The following is a 20810-nucleotide window of genomic DNA, read 5'->3' as shown; positions in this document are numbered from 1 at the left end:
GATGAATGACTAAAGTTCTAACAAGCTATTTAAAAGTAATGGGTTACTTCAAATGACACGAGTTCTCAAACACTGGATCCAAAAGTGGAAAGCCATTTATTAGATATGGAAGACAATTTATGCATCAGTAAAACAATCTAAGTGACATCTAAGTTTTCTAATTGCTTTAACAATTTAATAACAAACATTGTTTTCATCACAGAGTTTTTAAGGTGGATAAATGTGGCAAGAACCTCAGCAGGAAAATCAACTACATGGGCCCCACCATCTGACCTCCTTCTGGGATGTGTTAATTTTTTCCTTTTCTTAGGAAGCAGATGGGGTTAGAAGACAGTGATGGTATCCTAGGCTCAAGGTATCCAGGCAGCTTCAATAAAAAGGCTGCCTATCCATACCAAGGGAGAAAAGCACCTTTAAGTGACATTAATGTTCATTGTTTTGGAAATTCTGTTTCATTACTTCTTCGATAACTACTCCTACAAACAAAAAAAATTCATCTCTCTATCCTAATTATGGTGTCTGCATTTATTAGGGAAAGTGTGAAAGTAGTAAATTCATCCTGAATCCCACATTTATGACACACAGAAAGGTAGCTTAAGAATTATTTCAGGTATCTATCATTTTGTCCAACCTGGGAGTAAAATATAGAAACAAACGGGCTAACTTTAGGTTTTGACTACATATGAGACATTATCTTTAAGTGTGTTTCTTTTCTAAAGATACCAAGTCACTTCTTATCAGATACTACATAGATACCGTATCTATTAACCCTATTCAGTACTTTGCAAATGTTCAATATGCCTTAACCAAAGCAGGATTTGTTTCATCTGTTGAGGACAAATGACCATACTCCATTCAGCATGTACAAAGCTGTTGGTTTATTCAGCTGCCAAGCTGGGGAAAGGCTTCCTTTTGGAGTGAATAGAAAAATGCATTCATGAACAAGGCACTTTTATACACACACACAGAAAAAAGAGTATTATGATACATAAATATCAACATTTTAATTTTTAGATTTCTTCACTACCTCCTCCCACCCTTACCCAGCTTAAAAAGAAGGCAACAGGTTCTTATAACATTTTAAAACCAATTTCACAGAACATCTACAAAGGAAGTTTCTGTTACATTTAGTTATACTAACAATATGATGTAGTTTCAGGACAGTAATTTCCACTAACAAATATATTTTTTCTACTTATTACAATACCCCTCTTTTTCCTTAAGACAGGACATCTAAGGCTCAGCAGAAATTTTATTATTAAGTTTATTAGAGTATAAACATTCTTCTCTCCTTAAAGATGCTATACATTTAAAGAATTTCTGATTCCATCAATACTTTTTTTTATACTACTTTGCATATAGCAATTAATTACAGGGAACAGGAAAAAGCAAAACTAAAATAAGGAAGAAGATATATTATATACTTTTAGCAATCTGTTTTTTGATTCCCAGTCAACAGGCACCACACACAGGTTTCATTCTTTATTGCAGTGTCTGAAAAGATTCAGTGGTCTTGTGCATCTCATTTTATGGGTGTTGATTCCTGTTTTCATTCAAGTAAATAAATACTCCTAAGACTCATTTATAAGAGTACCTATTCTTTTTGTTGTTCAGCCAAAAGAAAAGCTAAAGCTAATCTATTTAGAAAAACAATGCTGTTGTAACTCTTAACTTCAGGATGTCAGCTGAGATTTCTAATGGAAACTTCTTTAAAGTTATTATTCAAAAAAATTTGCAATGGATGTGGAAAGTGCATAAACTGCTCCAGGAAATGTTCTATAGATATTTCAATATATTAACATTTAACACTGAAAGCATAAATGCTCTCTTAGTCTTTTCCTGTTCATCTTTTGGAATGTGTTTTATTTGCTCTTGGCAAACATCTGAATGCCAAGATTTGGGAAACATTCTCTATACAGCAGGTTTCTGTTTAATCCCAAGGGATGATCTTTCAGGCTAATTTAGCCAAAGACATGGCAGGAGTCTATGATTCAGAATGATGACAGCAACAGCAGGTTCCACAATATGTAGTAGTGTAGCTAGTTTTGAAACTGAATACTCTCTCAAAAAATTGGAACCCTGAAATGTATACCTATATGTATATATACATATATCCATATGTAGGTATACCTTATCGAAAAGCCAGGGGAGAATACATATTCCCATCATTTTCCTCTGGGTATACAATTTAATTCACCTCCCTCCCTAGAACTCAATTTCACAGTGTGTTCAGTTTGCTGGGGGTAGTAAAATTCTTGATCTCCACAATGGCTGTTCTAATGGTTGGGTAACAAACAGGGAAGTCTTTTTCCTTTCTGTTAATAAATCAGGTATCCAGTTAAAGTACATCACATAGGCAGAGTAAACTACGGAGGAGGTAAATCCTGAGTATAGGGAATATTCAGCTTATCTTTTGTAATATGATTTTTTTTGACTAATTCTCCATCAAAGTTCTCATTTTATCCATAGGATTTGTCAGAGTATGCTCACCATGCATATTTCTATAGTTGAATTACAGGACCTCGGGCACATTCAATACATGGCACTACTTTGGCTTGCCATGACATGGCACAGGTTGATTGAGAAAACATGAGTTTCTCTACTGTGGGCTGTCTAATGATTAATTTTTACCTCTTTCTTACGTAGTAATATAGAGGTATCCAATGGTGGATCTTTATAGGGATGCAGTTAAGAGTTTGTTAACTGCCTTTTGGAAGTCAGTGTAGGAGTAAGTAGTGTTAATGGGTTCAGTTCTGGTAGTTTCTTTAACTGTTTTAGTTAGCCAGCCACAACAACAACCAGAAACACATGAATTGGGGATCTGTTTTAGGTATTCAGGAATGGGAGTGGCTCTACTCAATGTTCGGCTTAACTGTTTGGTGGCAAATTGCAGTGCTCCATTTAGAGTGGCATGATCTCTAGACAGCCGGCTTGGACTTATAAGGGGCTTTTGAAAAGGTGGGACTCCACAAGAGGCCAGAGGGGGCCATTCAGGGATTGGTTCCAGTTTGGGGACACAGTGGGAACAATGAGAGAGTCTTAGACCTATCTCTCGAAGTATATGCACTGGTGTGCTTGGATCTAAGAGTTTAGCGTGATATAACCAGGAATTAGGATTTAAAGGTTTCCAAGTTGTAGAATATTTTAAAAGGCACTTAACCTGCCAGGCTAGACTCTCAAGAGGCGTTAGGTTGGGTACCATGGGGTCCTCTTCTTCAGAGGAATCCCACTCTTCCCCAGAGTTCTCATTTAGGTAGCTAAAGTTTTCTTCTTCCTCACTTTCTGATTCTGATAAGGGGTCAGGAGATGGATTTCTGGGACCCATTAGAATAAAACAGAGCAAGGAACCAGAAAAAGACAACAATCTAAGCCAGCAAAATACTGACTAACATTGGCAAATAGAAAACAGACGGAAAATCCTTTCACCAAGATTAATTTGTTTCTCTCAGTCCATTATGCACACAAAGTCTGCCTGTGGCCCACACAACTCTGCAGTTCTTCAAGATAATGTTGTATATTCTTCACTTATAAAGAAGACATCTCAGTCCTCAGGACCAGTTCAGTGTGTGAAAGTGTTTGTTAGTCACTTACCAGTGGCACAGGTTACAGAGTATCTCCTTCGAATCCTGGCTACCAACAAGAGAAGGGGTCCTCATTTAGGCAAGCTGATTTCCTTAGTGCAATCTCAATTATTAGTGATAATGTGAAGAGATACTTTGTGCACTCTGTTTTGTTGGCAGTGATATTCTAGCTACTTGGTAGTGAAAAGCAAGCTTGGTAGTTGCCTTGGTTGTCCGTTGGTACAGAAACTTGTGTGCAGGGGGGTGATGAGATGAGTTGTCAAGGATATCTGGTGTGCAAAGATCCGATGTTTTCCATAGGTGATGCAAACGCCCTTGGAAACTGATGACTTAGTGGTTGGACTATCTTGGAAGGGTGGCCTTAACCTGTGAATGAGAAGACTAGAGACATGATATTAAAGCCTGAAAGCACTGGGTAATATAATTGTCCATCTAACTGCAGGCTATTCAAGAGCATGGATGGTGACAGAGAAGCCTTATAAATTTTCCCCTATCTCATAAGCAAAGACTGATTTTCCTGTTAGGAATAATCATAAAATTGGGAAGGAGAGTCTGGGACAATTTTTATCTTTTGTTGGTATGAACTGGTCAAGTGTGTTTTAAGTGCGAAGTTTTAGCCCAGAAAATTACTTCTGCAAATGCAGACAGACCCTCTTATGCTCCAAACTCCTAACATCTATAAAAGGCATTATTATTTTTAAACTTTTAAATGTGCTGGCTGGAATTAGTTTTAGGGGGCCCATCCTGGAGGTACAGCTGCTAGATGTTAGAACCTTTCTGGGATTCCCAGAGATTGTGGTCATGTGACCAACTTTACATAAGCTGTTCAAGAAGAAAGAAAAAAATGAAGAAAGCCAACCAGTTCCTTTTATGAGGACAGTAAAAAACTCTTAATCTAGAGATGAATCAGAAAGAACAAGAAAGAAAAAATATTATAATGAAGTAGAGATTATCCTAGGAGAGTAAGAATTAGCTCAGTTTCAGAAAATTTAAGTTATCAAAACTAAAGGAAAAAGGAGACAGTTTTATCAACTGTGGATATTTAACCTTCCTTAGCTCTGATCAACACCTCTTAAAGCATTAAAAAACAAAACATTCTTAGCAAACTAGAAAGAGAACTTCATACCTTGGTAAAAGTTATCTCCCCCAAATTTTATGCAAATATTATCCTAAGTGAAATATTTTCCTTTTAAAAGGGAGATTAGTTAAGGGTGACCATGATGAGTTATACTGAAAGAGTATTGAAAGTTATTCAGTGTTATAAAAAAAAAATGAATGAATTGGAAGACAATAAAACTATTAATTTGCAGATGTTATGGTCATCTAATTAAAAAAACAGAAACCAAACATATAAACTATTACAGCTAATGAAAGAGCTCAACAAGATTCCTGGATTGACATTAACCTATGAGCATTCATTTTAATGTAGTTACTTACATAGTGCACACTGTTTTCCAGGTACTACTCTAGGAACTGCACAAATGTTGATATTTAAAATTCTTCTAATACTTTCACATGGTGTATACTTTTGTTGTCCTCAATATATAAATACATTTCACAACAAACAAACCAAAAAACCCCTACAAATCTATATAGGATCTAAGAATTAATCAGTAGAAGTGGTGATATTGCACAGCAGGTTAAACTGCTGCCTGTAATGCCAGCATCCTATACTGGAGTGCCACTTGAGTCTGAGCTGTTCCTCTTACTATCCTGCTTCTTGCTACCTTGCCTGGGAGGCCAGTGGATGATGGCTGAAGTACTTGGGCAGTTGCTACCCCAATGTGTGACACCAAGATGTAGTTCCAGGCTTCTGAATCCTATCAAATAGTCCAATAAAACAGAGCTGAGAAAGAGAGGTATCTACTATTTGAGAAAACAGTAGATAAAATAAAGTTTGCATACACGCAAGGGAAAATGGATGCATTTAGAGTATAATGTTAGTATAACTGGTTCATTATTGGAAGTAAAATAAAACTGTATGCTTTTATAAGTCTACTTGTAAAGAAGAGCTCAAACTGGGTTATAGAGCTAAATGGGGATAGTAAAATTATACAGTCAATCAAATGATACAGGAGAATATCTGTGACTTGAGGTACAGACTTATTAAATTAAAAAAGCGTGAAGCATAAGACAAATACACAAAATCCATGAATTCAATCCCATCAAAATTAATCATTTCTGGATTGAATTAAAGATATTGAGGGTGATTAAAATATCCCAACCCAAATATATTTCTTTGACATATTTAGAATTGGTGTTTCAGAGAAACTACAGACCTCTACAGATAATAGAATAGCTCTGAAAAGCTGTCCTTTGGTAAAAGAAATTTAGATCTACTACATTAGTAGATAGCAGATGTAGGCAGAGACTTTTTTCTTTTCTTGTTTTTTTCTTTAGTTATTTTCTATTTTCAAGCAATTCCCCTTACTCTCCTTTCTGCTAAGAAAATGATTGGGGGTTTGACCTGTAGCCTTGACAGAGATTATCTCAAGTGGCTGTCTCCTGGGAGACAATCTGCTGAGCAAGACATCCTTTGCTGATGGTGCCCCTCCTTCCAACCTTCTATAGCCTGTGCTTTATCCCTCCAAATCCACCAGACATCCAAGCCCCTGTTTACCTCTCTATCAGCTACAACTATTTTATCCATCTGTTGAGTTTCAAACTATGTGTGATTCCCCTGTTTAACGTATAATTTGTCCCCCCCTCCATCTGTTATCAGTTTACTTCACAGCCAAAAATCAAAACTTCAGAGGGAAAAGTTTACATTTAAAACTTCTGTATAATATCAAGGACAAGATGAACTACAAATCATTTTTTAAAATGTAGCAATAGAAATAGGCAAAGCAAAAAATCCTTAATTTGCAAAAGAGAAAATTCAGAGGCATTAACCACATGATCATGTTATGCTTTCAGTTTGATAAAAATTACAAAGCTGGATAATGCTGTAGGCAGGCATACAGGTTAAAATTGATTAGGCTTGTGAGCTGGAAGACCATGCCTTCACTATGCCACTGGCCAATCAGGTTAATTAACCACTCCCCTTTGGAAGTGGATTAAAAGCCTGGGGCACAGTGTCCTGGTCTCTGTCTTTCTTTCTCTCTCTCTTTCCTTTCCTTGGCTTTTTGCCAGTGCAGGGTCCGCACAGCCCTTTGTTTCTAGCACACATGGCCGTTGGGCCACCTGCCTCATGCTTCCTGGCTTAGATGCTCCTCTATGTGGCTGGTTCCTGGTACACGGTATGAACCCAGATTTATCCCTCTCTTTTAGATAAAGCTCTCACTCTCCTATGCACTTCTCTCACTGAATAAAAGCTTAAAAATGTACCATACTGCCTCATTCATTTATGCCGGTATTCAGAATTCTTCTCTGAATATTAGGCAAGAACCCAGAGGGCTTATTAATATTGGGAATTTATTGATAAGCATACAGTGATATCGTATGGCACCCCAAATTCCAATTTCATATGGCACCCCAGATGGGACATTTGGGGAACTCTTAGGGGGCCAATCCTGATATCAATGCCAAGTGTTTTTGAGTTCTCTTTAGGTACTGGCACTGCTGATAGAATGGAATTATATACTAGGGTCATCGTTCTGAAGAGTAATCTCAAAGTACTACATAGCCAAATTAGTAATTTGTGCATCTTATGATCCAGCAATCTAGTCTGGTCATATGTAGCAAAGAAATTCTCTGTGAGATCAACATGTATGAGGATATCCTCTGAAACTTCATCTGGGATGATAAGGAATTCTTTGGAAACAGTCTAAGTTTCTATAACTGGAGGAGTGAATATGTCAAGTGTAGTAGAACCGAATTAGAATCCACTAAACAGTATGTATGGAGTTAAAGATCATAGTTTAAAAAAAGAAAAGAATCAAGAAACAATTATTTATATCACCCTGAAAGTATAGTTCCAAAACAAAGCCAGTGAACATATCTCATTTCAATACACCAAATTGTGCTAATAATAAGGTCATATGGTATGGCTACAGGGCAGTAATGACTTTTTCTCTGGCTTCCACACATTCTTTTTACTACTTTAGTTGTAGCACAGTGCCTAACTACATGAGGAACTAACTAAGTAAATGTATTTGAAACAATTAATGGAAGAATGAGGAAGGCCTGCAATAAGTAACAACATAAGCACTTTATATTTTATTCCAGGGAGAGAAAAATTCTCAAATTATATTCATTTGATTTGGCACTACATTGGATAAAGACAAATAAAAACAGGATTATCTAAAATGGTACTTTTACAGAAATAAAAAGGAAACTGCTTATAATTTTTTTTTTTTGCTATTTTCATTGTCACCAGGTTTTTTATTATGCACCTGTGTTTACAAACAATACAGACTGTTAAATCGATGTAGGCAGAATGAAAACTTGAATCTTCATTCTAAAAAAAAATTTATTGAAAGGCAGAGTTAGAGAAAGAGGGATTGAGATTTTTTATCCTCTACTTCACTTCCCAAATTGCCACAATATCTGAGACTGGGCCAAGACAAAGTCAGGAGCCTGGAACTCTGTCTAGGTCTCCCACAAGGGTAGCTGGGGCCCAAGCACTTGGGTCATTTTCTACTGCTTTCCTAGGCACATTAGCAGGGCACTGTTCTGGAAGTAGAGCAGCAGGGACTTGAACCTGTATCCATATGGGATACCAGTGTTGCAGGTGGTGGCTTAACCCATTGTACCACTATGCTAGCCCCAACTTTAATCTTCATGCTAGACAAATATAATGTTGTACTCTAGAACTTTCTCTGTGCTTTTATCATTCTTTTTTCAGAAAATGTTTTGAAATTGTTTTTGTCCCTTTAATGCTAGCTTTGATTCTTAAAAATTTTTAAGCAAATGTTTCTGACATACGAAAACTGAGCATATTCGTGAAGTACCATTCGATGTTTTGCCACATGTGTACATTATTCAATAAGCAAAATGTCCATTAACTCCTCAAACATTTAACATTTTCTCATTGTGAGTACATCTAAAATTCCATCTTCTAGCTTTTTTTAAAAATACGAAATACATGATATATTAACATTATCTAATAAGGCCCTAAACTACTTACTTCTATCTGGCTATAACTTAGTATTTGTTAATCAACCTTTCCCAACTCTCTCTCTCTGCTTTCCTACCTAGTCTCTGGTAATCACCATTATACTCTTAACTTCTATGAGATCATCATTTTTATTTATTTTTTTGAGACTCCACATGAGTAGATCATGATACTTGTCTTTCTGTGTTTGCCTTATTTCATTTCACATAAATGATCTCCAGTCCCATCCATGCTGTTGTGAATGATAAGGTTTCATACCTTTTTATAGCTGAATTGTATTCCATTGTGCATATATTCCACATTTTCTTTATTGATTTATCAGTGGATAGATACTTAGATTGTTTTCATTTCTTGGTTATTGTGAATAGTGCTGCAATAAACAGGAGTACAGATGTCTCTGACAGACTGCTTAAATTTTCCTTATATATATACCTAGTAGTGGATTGCAGTTCTATTTTTAGCTTCTTGAGGAATTTCCATACTATTTTCCCTAATATCTGAATTTAACTTCAACTTTTAAGAAGAAACACAATCAAAAAACCCTCTAAACTGAGGTTATAGTATTATTATACAGCTCAATCTGAAAAGAAAGAATACTCAATCTGTCACATGCTACAAGTGTTATTAAGTCAGACAGGGGAAGCTATTGGCTTTTAATTGTTCTGTCCTATATTTTTACTTTGTCCACTTATATTTTTTATTGTTTTCATTTCAAACCAGATTGCATTTGCTAGAATAACTGATGATATTTCAGTTATGTTACTCTAAACATTCTTAAAAAGGCTAACTGCACTTTTCAAATAGCTATTATACAAAGGCACAAGTAAATCCTAGAGATATGACATAATAGTGAGTCCATCATTGTTACTCCACATTCCAGGTACCAAATTTTTGAATATCAAAACTAAATTAGCCACATTTATTCTATATACATTTTTATATTTTTTTGACAGGCAGAGTGGACAGTGAGAGAGAGAGAGACAGAGAGAAAAGTCTTCCTTTTTCCATTGGTTCACTCTCCAATGGCTGCTGCAGCTGGCATACCACGCTGACCCAAAGCCAGGAGCCAGGTGCTTCTCCTGGTCTCCCATGCGGGTGTAGAGCCCAAGGACTTGGGCCATCCTCCACTGCCTTCCCGGGCCACAGCAGAAAGCTGGTCTGGAAGAGGAGCAACCGGGACAGAATCCAGTGCCCCAACCGGGACTAGAACCTGGGGTGCCGGCGCCACAGGCGGAGGATTAGCCTATTGAGCTGCGGCGCCAGCCTATTCTATATACTTCTATGTATAATTAATTTACCTTTAAAGAATAACTTTTGAAGTTTCAATATTAAGTAGCTTCAGCATATATATTCTTAAGTTTTTATAAATCAACTAAACTAAGTTCACCCAGGGAAGGAAGGCATTTATTCCCACACTTGCTATTATTTGTTGTTCTTTTCCACAGCATTAAAAGCAGAAGTCAAGAAGCATATAAGCTTTAAGGCAATGAGACTATGTTTAAATTTATCTAGTATGTTTAAATTTTTTTCAGATTATAATGTTCAAAAATTATTAAACAAAAACATATGGCATTAATCATAATAAAGTTAGTTTAAATATGGTTGGGCTGACCTCTGGTGGCCAGTAACTGACAAAACAATCTATACTCATGGTTGAGATACTCAAAACAAAATATAGTAAAGAAATATTGGAGAGTTTACAAACAAAGCAACAAAGGTAGAAGGAACCTAAAGCTGAGCAATTAAGTGCCACAAAATAAGAAAAATATCACTGACTGTTAGTTTACTAATTGACCTTACATTAAGAACAAATGACATATGCAGTGGTTCTGAAAGTATAGAATAGTTCTGTGCTGTCCAATGCCGTAGCCAACAGTCCCGGGTGCCTACTCAGTCTTTGAAATGTGGCTAGTATAAAATAAGATCCAAATTCTTAGCCTTGGTAAGAAAAACAAGAATGTAACTTATCTTGTTAGTAATTCATGTTACTGGGAGTGGGCATCTAGGTTAATGGTTCAGATAAGTATCTCCCAAACCCAAGTTCCATTCCAGCTCCAATTCCTTACTCCAGTCCCCAGCTAATACAGACCCTGGTAGGTAGTAGTGATTTATACAGTAACTGGGTTCCTGCCATTCACACAGGGGACCTGATTGTATTCTCAGCCCAGTCACAGCCCAGTTGGCTATTGTGGGCATCTGGGGAGTGGATGTGATCTCTCTCTCTCTGCCACTCAGATAAATAATTCTTATTTTGGATATATTTAGTTAAAAAATTAATACTCTTTCTAGGTTTCTATTTCATTATAGCTCTCCAGGCTGTACATATTTCACTGCTAGGGAGACTGTAAGTGTTAACAGTATATTCCATGCACTCTTAAGCCTCTATGCATTTGCTTTAACTGATTAACCTAGAATACCCATCTTGTCTTTTCAGAAATTAAGACATCTCAATAATTTCAAAATTATGGGCAATCCAAATGCTATCTTATCCATAACCTGAACAAATCCATGAACATTATGATTCTTCATAAAATGGTTAAAACTCAAAACAGTAGAATATACTCATTCAAGGATTTATCTATATGTCCTTAATATAGAAAGCTTTTGTTCTCTAAAAGTTAACAGTAAAGTCTGGAAGTGTTATTTCTAGAGAGGGAAGACAACTCAAAAGGAGCAAGGTGCACACAGGCAGCTTTGTAAGGGTCTATATCTTCAAGTGGTTATGGTTACATAGGAACAGGAAAGGGAGAAATGTCTTCCCTCCACCTTCCTAGGTTCTTTGGCTGGTCTACCAGTGAAGTTGCCCTAAGACAGATCTAACAGAAACAACAACAGCAACAAAAAACAGTAAGGGACAGGAGTCCCAGAAAAAGAGATGACAGCTTACACTTATGGAATATCCTGGGCTACACAAAGCAACCGGATTTCTGGCGGGAGGTGGTGACACAAGTTATGAGAGGGTGCAAAGAGGAAATGTATGGTGAATATAGATTAAGTCTAGCAGAGAACTGAAGTCCGAAGGCGTCCTCTTCCACATACAGATAGTTCAGTAGTCTCCTAATTTCTTTTACAGACCTAACTTCTTTTACACAAGGATAGCTTCTCACAGCTCCTCCGGAGCTGGCAGTTCCTTATAACAGCTCAAAATAAGCCCAACAGGTATATTTTAGAGAGGCATGTTCTCGCCTCCTCCTGTCATGTTTTGGGGTGGTTTGTCCTAAAAGCATTCGTTTTTGTCTGATGCAGTTTCACTTTTTACCCCCCAAAAAGGTTTTAAAGACTTAGTTCCTGCTCCTCACCGTGACCACTTAGCTAGATTTTCCCATTCTCTCCGTCCTCCTTTAACACACTGTAGCTACGCAGGATCGTAAACTAAGCTTTGAAAGCTGGCACATCCCGACCCAGCTCAGCTAAATAAAATCATACGCTGCTTCAAGACGTCAGACCCTCGGGCCCTGGAGAGACCGCGGCCCGTGGAGACCTCGGAACGCCTCCCTCAGCCTGCCGGGGAGCGTCTCCCCGCGTAGGAGCAGCCGGGCTGCGGTCCGGGCTTCCCGAACGCCCCATCTCCCCCTCCTCTCCGCATCTCCCGCCCCTGCGGCAGGAACAGATTGTTCCCCTCAGCAGATCCCTGTTCTCACCCATGGAGGAGTTTTTCTCGCCTCACGACCAGACGCACGATCCCGCTAGGCCTAGCGCCACCAGCCCTGTCCCGAAAGTAGAACAGCGGCTCCGCGAACCCTCCCTGACGACACCACTTCCGGCCAAGCCAACGCCCCCTCTCCTTAGAAACGCCACTTCCCACCGGCAAACACCCGACGCGCATGCGCTCAAAGCGCGGGCAGCGGCGGTGGGATAGGATTCAGTTCTTTCCGCTCTCGCCCCGGCGCGCTCGCGGAAGTCTCGCGGTATTTTCTTCTCTCGCGAGAGTTATTTGAACGTTCTGGCGGGTAACCACGCCCCAAGTGGCGTTCTGAGGAGAATTCAGTGTTGGGGCGGTTGGGCCAGAAGCACTGGAGCGGGCGAGGCTAGTCCTGGCCGGGTCACCTCGCCATGGGAGCGGAAAAGAGAGTGCTGCCGGTTAAGGAGGCCTTTCACCTGGCGCAGCAGCCGCACCAGAACCAGGCGAAGCTGGTGGTGGCGCTGAGCCGCACCTACGGCACGGTAAGCGCCGTAATGGCTGAGGGCCCTCCGCCGCCTTCGCCCTGCCCTGCCTTGGCTCAGCCTCCCCTGGGAGCTTCTCCGGGACCCTTCGGACTCGGCGCCGCGCGACTCCACCTCCTCCGCTGTGGCGAGCCGCTTTGGAGTGACCTGAAGTACGGAGAGGTCGGGCGACTTGCCCAGAATGGCTGGAAGCCCTGACGCCGTCCACTTCTCTTCACGGTCCTTACCCCCGGCCGGAGATGGGGGCGGCGCGAACCGTTAGTCCTGAGGGTGACCCGAGGCGACCGGGCTCCCAGTGTCGGGTCGCAGAGTAGGTCCTGGACCCCATGGCTCGGTGGTCCCTGCCCGTCGCAGTAGAAAAGCCAGCCATCATCAAATCATTCTCATCCCGCCCTATGTCAAATTGAGTCCAGCCGTCAAAGCAGATTACTCACGGGGACCTTTCCCTAGGTATTATTTAGGTATTTAGGTATTTCACCTAAATACCGTGTGTGTGTTTTGAGTGAATCCGTGGGAAGAACAGGACAACGAAGCTCGGAAGATAGATTATCTTGAAGTCCAAGAAAAACTAAGTATAGCAAGGGCTTTGAGGATATGAGGTAGGATGTGAAAGTTTTATGAAAAAGAAATTGCGGGGTGATGAGCAAATCTAAATACGGTACATAAAAAAGCCAGCGTAGATCTTGAGTTTTTCCATGAAGAAGCATGCTTCTACTAACGTGGTACTAAAGACATGTAAAGAAAGATCAAAGGAGTCCATTCACTGTCAAAATTTATGGTTGCAGACTCTTTGGGGGAAGCAAATTACTTCGTGGAGAGAAGTTTGTGCAAGCTTATTTCCCTTTTTGCTGGTTTGGATACTTCAGAGTTTACAAAAAGTTTTTCGTTTGAATTAGGGCCGGTGCTGTCCGCAATGTTAAGGTAATGTTTTGAAAAAAAGTATTACCAGTGCAGTTCAGTTCATGCAAATTTTCTGTCTTTCAGATGAATGATAAAACAGTTTTTCATGAGGAGTTCATCCATTACCTTAAGTATGCTATGGTGATCTATAAACGTGAGCCAGCTGTGGAGAGAGTAATAGAATTTGCAGCAAAGTTTGTTACTTCCTTTCACCAATCAGATATGGAAGATGATGAAGAGGAGGAGGATGGTGGCATTTTAAATTATTTGTTTACTTTTCTCTTACAGGTATGTTGAAAGCTAACATCTTGGAGAAGTGTTGTAGAAGGTTTTGCCATAAAGTTTATATATTGTAGACAATGAAATATCTGGTGATTGAGAAAGCATCTGACTTTTTATAGGAAATAGTAGAACTATCATTAAGATTAAAAAGTGTTTCTTAAAAAATGACTCCAGTAGGCTGGCGCTGTGGCTCACTAGGCTAATCCTCCACCTGCGGCGCCAACACTCTGGGTTCTAGTCGAGATCAGGGCGCCGGATTCTGTCCCGGTTGCTCCTCTTCCAGTCCAGCTTTCTGCTGTGGCCCGGGAGTGCAGTGGAGGATGGCCCAAGTGCTTGGGCCCTGCACCCCATGGGAGACCAGGAGAAGCACCTGGCTCCTGGCTTCGGATCAGCGCGGTGCGCTGGCTGCAGCGCTCTGGCAGCAGCAGCCATTGGGAGGTGAACCAACAGAAAAGGAAGACCTTTCTCTCTGTCTCTCTCTCTCACTGTCCACTCTGCCTGTTCAAAAAAAAAAAGACTCCAGCATTAAATTTTTAATGACTTCTCAACCCTTTGTTACATGTTTGTTTTAAATGAGTTCTTTATTTTAGAAATAAAGTAAGAGTTCCTAAAAGAGCAATTTGTTCTTTTTCATTTATTTATTTATTTGTTTTTATTTGACAGGCAGAGTTAGACAGTGAGAGACAGAGAAAGGTTTTCCTTCCATTGGTTCACTCCCCAAATGGCTGCTGCATCCGGCGCGCTGCCCGGATCCGAAGCCAGGAGCCAGGTGCTTCTTCCCGGTCTCCCAAGTAGTGCAGGGGCCCAAGCACTTGGGCCATCCTCCACTGCACTCCCTGGCCACAGCAGAGAGCTGGACTGGAAGAGGAGCAACCGGGACTAGAACCGGCGCCCATATGGGATGCTGGCGCCGCAGGCGGAGGATTAACCAAGTGAGCCATGGCACTGGCCCCAAGGGCAATGTGTTCTTACAGCAAATATTTCTTCTAGGCTGTGTTTGATACTATACAAAATATATATTTACTGCACGTGATCGTTAAACACTTCTGCAACTAAGGAGTTACTGTTGTAAATTCTTATAGAAAGTTCAAGTCATATGCATTGCTTAGGAATGATATGTATGAATAAATTTTGATTTGTTTCTGTTTTAGTCTCACGAAGCAAATAGCAATGCAGTCAGATTTAGAGTATGCCAGCTCATAAACAAGCTTTTGGGAAGTATGCCAGAAAATGCCCAGATTGATGATCATTTGTTTGATAAAATTAATGAAGCTATGCTTATTAGATTAAAGGATAAGATTCCAAATGTGAGAATACAGGCAGTTCTGGCTCTTTCACGACTTCAGGATCCTAAGGATGATGAATGCCCGGTGATTGATGGTATGTTTAGTTTCCTAAATTTTTTCAGTTTTGTTGATTTTTAAAAATTTGTAGTTGTTTAATATTTTTATTATGAAGTACATGTATATCTGTATATGGAAGAGTGTAGGTAATGAATATATCATTTAAGAAATGAGATTTACAATATAAAGATCGAAGTACAAATATAAAATAAAAATAAGGTATAAACAAAGTTTAAATAATAAAAGATGTCCAATTAAGAACCACTCATCTTAAAAACAGTAGAATATCATTAGTACCTTTGAATCTTGCTTCACATCATCTCTCTCCAGTTGTGTACTTCTCCGCCAGAGGTAACTGTTATCTTTTAACTTTGGGCTAATTATTTTCATACTTAAAAAAAAATTTTTTTAAGAATCTAGTTTGACAACTTAATCACATATATCTAAATATTAACTTTGGTCTATCTTTTTATGTGGATCATACTATATTTTTCTCAATATATTTGTAATTCTAGCATCCATTCATATTGATACACTAATCTTTTTTTACTGTATTTCATATATTTAGTAGTTAATTATTTATTCATGCATTGATTAATGACAGGGACATGTTCTGAGAAATAGGTTGTTAGGTAATTTCTTCATTGCATAAAAATTATAAGATGTATTTACACAAACATAGATGGTGTAGGTCAGTCACCCAATGAGGCCTCTTGACCAAGAGATGAGATTATGAAACTGCTACTGTGTAACATGGCATACTGTTTCACAGTAATCTTAAAAATTTTTTTTTTATTCTTTGAGAGAGAATCTGATAGAGTTCACTCCCATCCTTTCATTTATTACCTAAATGCCCATAATAGCCAAAGCTGAGAGCCAGGGGCCAGGAACTTGAGCCAAGTCTCCCATGTGGGTGACATGGACTCAGTGACTTGAGCCATCACCTGCTGCTTCCAGGGTGTGTATTACCAGGAAGCTTAAACCCAAAAACTCTGATATGGGATGTAGTCATCCTAAGTAATATCTTAACTGGTAGACCAAACACCTGTCTGTAACTTTTTTTTTTTTTGTTAACTATAAAAAGTCCTCTAACAATGAAAATACAGTATGGTAAATACATAAGCCAGTAACATGATCACTTATTATCGTTATTATAGTTTTATATTCTGTACTGAATTGTGTGTGCCATATTTTTCTGTGATTGGAAGGACAATATTGTATGACTGGCATCACCACAAATAAATGAGTGTCTTGTGCTGACATTGGGATGGCTACAGTGTCACTATGCAAGAAGATTTTTCAGCCCCATTATAATTTGAAGTACTATCTTATATATGGTTGTCCTTGAACAAAATGTTGTTCAATGTCTTGTGACTGTGTTTTTCTACAGTGCCTGTTAATGTGTTTTACTCCTTTTTCTTCTGGGCTTTTAATTTAAAAAATCATTTTTAATTGATTTATTAGAATTCTTTATTCTGAAAAGGAATTTTTTAGGTTATATGAATTGTAAATTGCTTCTTCTGAAGGCTGTGGGGTATCTTTTGTTTAACAGAAAAATCTAATGCTTAATCTCTGCTGTTAGAATTTATGCTTTTTAATCTGTTGTTTAAGAGACCTTTAACCTATCTCTGGGGTCATAAAGATAAATCATCTTTAGTTTTTCCATATATGCCTAGGTATATTTTGTACATGCTTACATTTCATTGTTTTTTGTCCTTTTTTTTTTTTTTTTTTTTTTTTTTTTTAATTTTTGACAGGCAGAGTGGACAGTGAGAGAGAGACAGAGAGAAAGGTCTTCCTTTTGCCGTTGGTTCACCCTCCAATGGCTGCCGCGGTAGGCGCGCTGTTGCCGGCGCACTGCGCTGATCCGATGGCAGGAGCCAGGTGCTTCTCCTGGTCTCCCATGGGGTGCAGGGCCCAAGCACTTGGGCCATCCTCCACTGCACTCCCGGGCCACAGCAGAAAGCTGGCCTGGAAGAGGGGCAACCGGGACAGGATGGGTGCCCCAACCAGGACTAGAACCCGGTGTGCTGGTGCCGCAAAGCGGAGGATTAGCCTAGTGAGCCGCGGCGCCAGCCCAACCTTCTTACCAATTTTATAATCAATATATTTTGATATTAAATGATTCATAGAGTAATACTGCCCAAAACATGTTTGATAGTCTATATGTCTTAGTACAGGTGAATAAATGTTTAAATATGAGAAGTAGATTTTGTTTCACTGAGTAATGCTAGAAAGTATTTCTTTTTAGAACTTACTAAAAAATCAAAATAATGAAGCATTATAAAGCCATATTGTTTAAAATAATGCCTCTGTCCTAAGCTTATTCCTAGATGTTGAGGATTATAAAAAACCATAATTTTATAGATTTTTTATGGATTTTTGGTGCTATTTATTTTCAGTTTTAGCTTTCATGCCCAGTCCATTGACTAATTTCTCATTCTATCCTTAGAAGGGAGGTTAGTAGAAAAAAAATTTTTAACTAGAATTAAAGTGTAAGAATAGAAAATGATATTTTTATCATTTTAAAAACTTTAAAAATATCAGAATGTGGGCTATTTTGTGATTGTTAAATAATTTCTGTATTATTAAAGCATATTGTTTTATTTTTAGCATATACTACTTTGATTGAAAATGATTCAAACCCAGAAGTTAGGCGGGCAGTATTATCATGTATTGCACCATCAGCAAAGACTTTGCCAAAAATCGTAGGACGCACCAAAGATGTGAAAGAAGCTGTCAGAAAGCTGGCTTATCAGGTAAATAAGTCCAAGATCTTCTGTAGGTATATTCTTTTTTTTTTTTTTTTTGACAGGCAGAGTGGACAGAGAGACAAAGAGAAAAGTCTTCTTTTTTCTGTTGGTTCACCCCCCAGAGGCTGCTGCAGCCAGTGCCTCACAGCCGGCGCACCACGCTGATAGAAGCCAGGAGCCAAGTGCTTCTCCTGGTCTCCCATGCGGGTGCAGGGCCCAATGACCTGGGCCATCCTCTATTGCCCTCCCGGGCCACAGCAGACAGCTGGACTGGAAGAAGTGCAACCGGGACAGAATCCGGCGCCCTGACCGGGACTAGAACCCGGAGTGCCGGCACCGCAGGTGGAGGATTAGCCTAGTGAGCCACGGCGCCGGCCGAGTTCCAGACTTTTCCTTGAGTGAACCTGTGGGTAGAAGATTTGTCTGCCTTTCAAATAAATTGAAAAAATTGTACGAAAAAATTTTGAAGCAGAATATAGGTAATTTAGGTAGAATCTTAATGTATTAAATAATTTAACGTAAATTTTTTGATATTCTGGGTAATTTTCTAAGATTAAGGTAATATGACTAGTTATCAGATCTACAAATTGTGTTGTTTGATCACCATCTTATTATCTTTTCAAGGTTTTAGCTGAAAAGGTTCATATGAGAGCTATGTCCATTGCTCAGAGAGTCATGCTTCTTCAACAAGGTCTTAATGACAGATCAGGTAAGATACACATCTTTATATCTAAAACTTTAGTTTCTTTTGAGGTCAGGCTTAGTAAGGCTTAGGAAATAAATGTCATAAATTAGGTTGAGGAAGCCTATCATTTCTATAAACGTAGTGAAGCTTATCTGTGTTTATTACATAGAAAATATATCCTAGGGTTAAAGATCTTGGTATTTCATCTGTGTTTACAGATGAAGAAAGCTATACTTAAGTCTGTATAGTTCATGTGCATTAGGATTTCTTTTTGTTCACATTTTCTCTTTAAAACATTCTCTTCTTTTTGTTTATGTGTTCTGTGCATCAGAAAGAAGAATTAGGTATAGTCAGACTAGTAGTTTTCCTAGTTTTTCCCACCCCTCCTGTTAAACTAGAGAATGTATTTATAGGAATATTTTTAAAATTTGTAACTCACATGAGAAAAGATGGCTCAATTTTGCTTTGGCAAGAAAATCAATTTGAGTTTGAAAACATTCTCAGGGGACTGATGACTAGGATGATCTTAAAAGCTAAAAGTAAGGGCCAGTGTTTAGCCTAGTGGGTAAGATGCCTGAATCCCACACTGGAGTATCTGGATTTGATTCTTGCCTTTATCTCCTGACTCTAGCTTTCTGCTAATGCAGACTCTTTGAGACAGTGATGATAGCTCAAGTAATTAGGGTTTTGCTACATATTTGGGAGACTCTGGGTTCTTGGCTCTGGTTTCATCCCTGGCTGGGGACTGTTGCAGCCATTTGGGAAGTAAATTGGGATGGGAACACTCATTCTGTCTCTGCCTTTCTCTCTGCTTCTCAAATAAACTTAAAAATAAGAAAGCTAAGAATAAGATTTGTTCAGTGATGTATGATGTACTGTGCCAAATAATAATCATATGTAGTAGATGAAGTCAAGCAACAAGTAAAATAATACATATTATATTTACTAGACTAACACCTGAAGCCCCTTTTTGAATCTGGAGGAGGAGGAGTAGGCTGGAGTAGTGGTTGGAATTTGGTGCTGAACCCTCTCCATTTTTTTTGGAAGTAAGCATAATAGTGACCTCTGCAATATCATTATACCTTTTTTCTTTAATGTGCTCTTTTTTTTTTTTTTAAAGATTTATTTTATTTATTTGAAAGACAGTTACAGTGATAGAACCATTGAGAGAGAGAGGTTTTCCATTCACTGGTTCATTCCCCAGATGACCGTAACAGCCAGAGCTGAGCTGATCTGAAGCCAGGAGCCAAGAGCTTCTGGGGCTCCTGTGTGGGTGCAGGGGCCCAAGGACTTGGGCCAACTTCTGCTTTCCTGGGCCATAGCAGAGAACTGGATAGGAAGTGGAGCAGCCGGGTTTTGAACCACTGCCCATATGGGAAGCTGGCACTGCAGACCCCTGAATGTGCTCTTAAGCTCTACTTAGTTGTACCATAAATATTAACTTTATGTTAACATTGATCTAATGAAAGTTAATTGAAGCAGACAGAATACAGAAATTGGAAGCTAGAGGGAGCCTTTGTTCACCTGTGCTTCAAATGACTGAACAGATGCAGTGAAACACGCAGTGAAGAAGCATCTTCTCCAAGGCTGGTTGCGATTCACCGAAGGAAATATCTTAGAATTGCTTCATCGGCTAGATGTAGAAAATTCATCCGAAGTGGCGGTCTCTGTCCTCAGTGCCTTATTTTCGGTGACTCCTCTCAATGAACTGGTGGGAATCTGTAAAAACAATGATGGCAGGTACACAAAGCATTCATTTTATCTGTTCCTTTTTGTTTTCTTTATTTTGAGATTATCTTTTTTCCCTACTGCCACTCCCAACCCCACCCTTTAGAATTGATTTATCATAGATTCTCTACTTTAGCTGTGTTTCCTCCTTCATTTTAACTGTGATTTAGGTATTAACTTTCTATGAGAAATCCCAATAGCATACCACGAAATAAACTGAAAACGTATAACCCTATGATATGCCTGCTTTCCTTGTTTTTTTTTTTTTTTTTTTAAGGTTCTTGATTCATTTTTGTTAAATTAATGATTTTGTAATTA

At 38.9% G+C, this 20810-nt stretch overlaps 2 protein-coding genes across 2 annotated transcripts in view; one reads left to right on the top strand and one right to left on the bottom strand.

Annotated features, from left to right (window-relative positions):
* Window positions 1–863: 863 nt before the first annotated feature.
* Window positions 864–12400, bottom strand: DCAF16 (DDB1 and CUL4 associated factor 16). Its single transcript, XM_062213653.1, has 3 exons — window positions 12279–12400; window positions 8896–9007; window positions 864–7980 (listed from the first exon to the last, which is right to left on the bottom strand). Exon 3 carries the CDS (start codon window positions 3323–3325, stop codon window positions 2675–2677), a length of 651 nt encoding a protein of 216 aa, XP_062069637.1. The 5' UTR covers window positions 3326–7980; window positions 8896–9007; window positions 12279–12400; the 3' UTR covers window positions 864–2674.
* A 197-nt stretch (window positions 12401–12597) lies between these two features.
* The window catches only part of NCAPG (non-SMC condensin I complex subunit G), a 38865-nt gene continuing 30652 nt past the window's right edge, over window positions 12598–20810 (top strand). The window contains exons 1-6 of the mRNA XM_062213083.1: window positions 12598–12801; window positions 13786–13989; window positions 15135–15363; window positions 17940–18085; window positions 18704–18788; window positions 20312–20504. Of these exons, the coding sequence (XP_062069067.1) occupies window positions 12691–12801; window positions 13786–13989; window positions 15135–15363; window positions 17940–18085; window positions 18704–18788; window positions 20312–20504 (968 nt within the window). The 5' untranslated portion in view covers window positions 12598–12690. The remainder of the gene's footprint in view (window positions 12802–13785; window positions 13990–15134; window positions 15364–17939; window positions 18086–18703; window positions 18789–20311; window positions 20505–20810) is intronic.

The sequence above is a fragment of the Lepus europaeus genome, chromosome 16 (assembly GCF_033115175.1).
Source record: "Lepus europaeus isolate LE1 chromosome 16, mLepTim1.pri, whole genome shotgun sequence".
Lineage (NCBI taxonomy): Eukaryota > Metazoa > Chordata > Mammalia > Lagomorpha > Leporidae > Lepus > Lepus europaeus.
The sequence above is the reverse complement of the archived record's forward strand: the minus strand, read 5'-3'. Positions and strand labels throughout refer to the sequence as shown.

Excerpts from the sequence above, each read along its gene's own strand:
- DCAF16 (XM_062213653.1), bottom strand. The coding sequence starts at position 3,325 with ATGGGTCCCAGAAATCCATCTCCTGACCCCTTATCAGAATCAGAAAGT.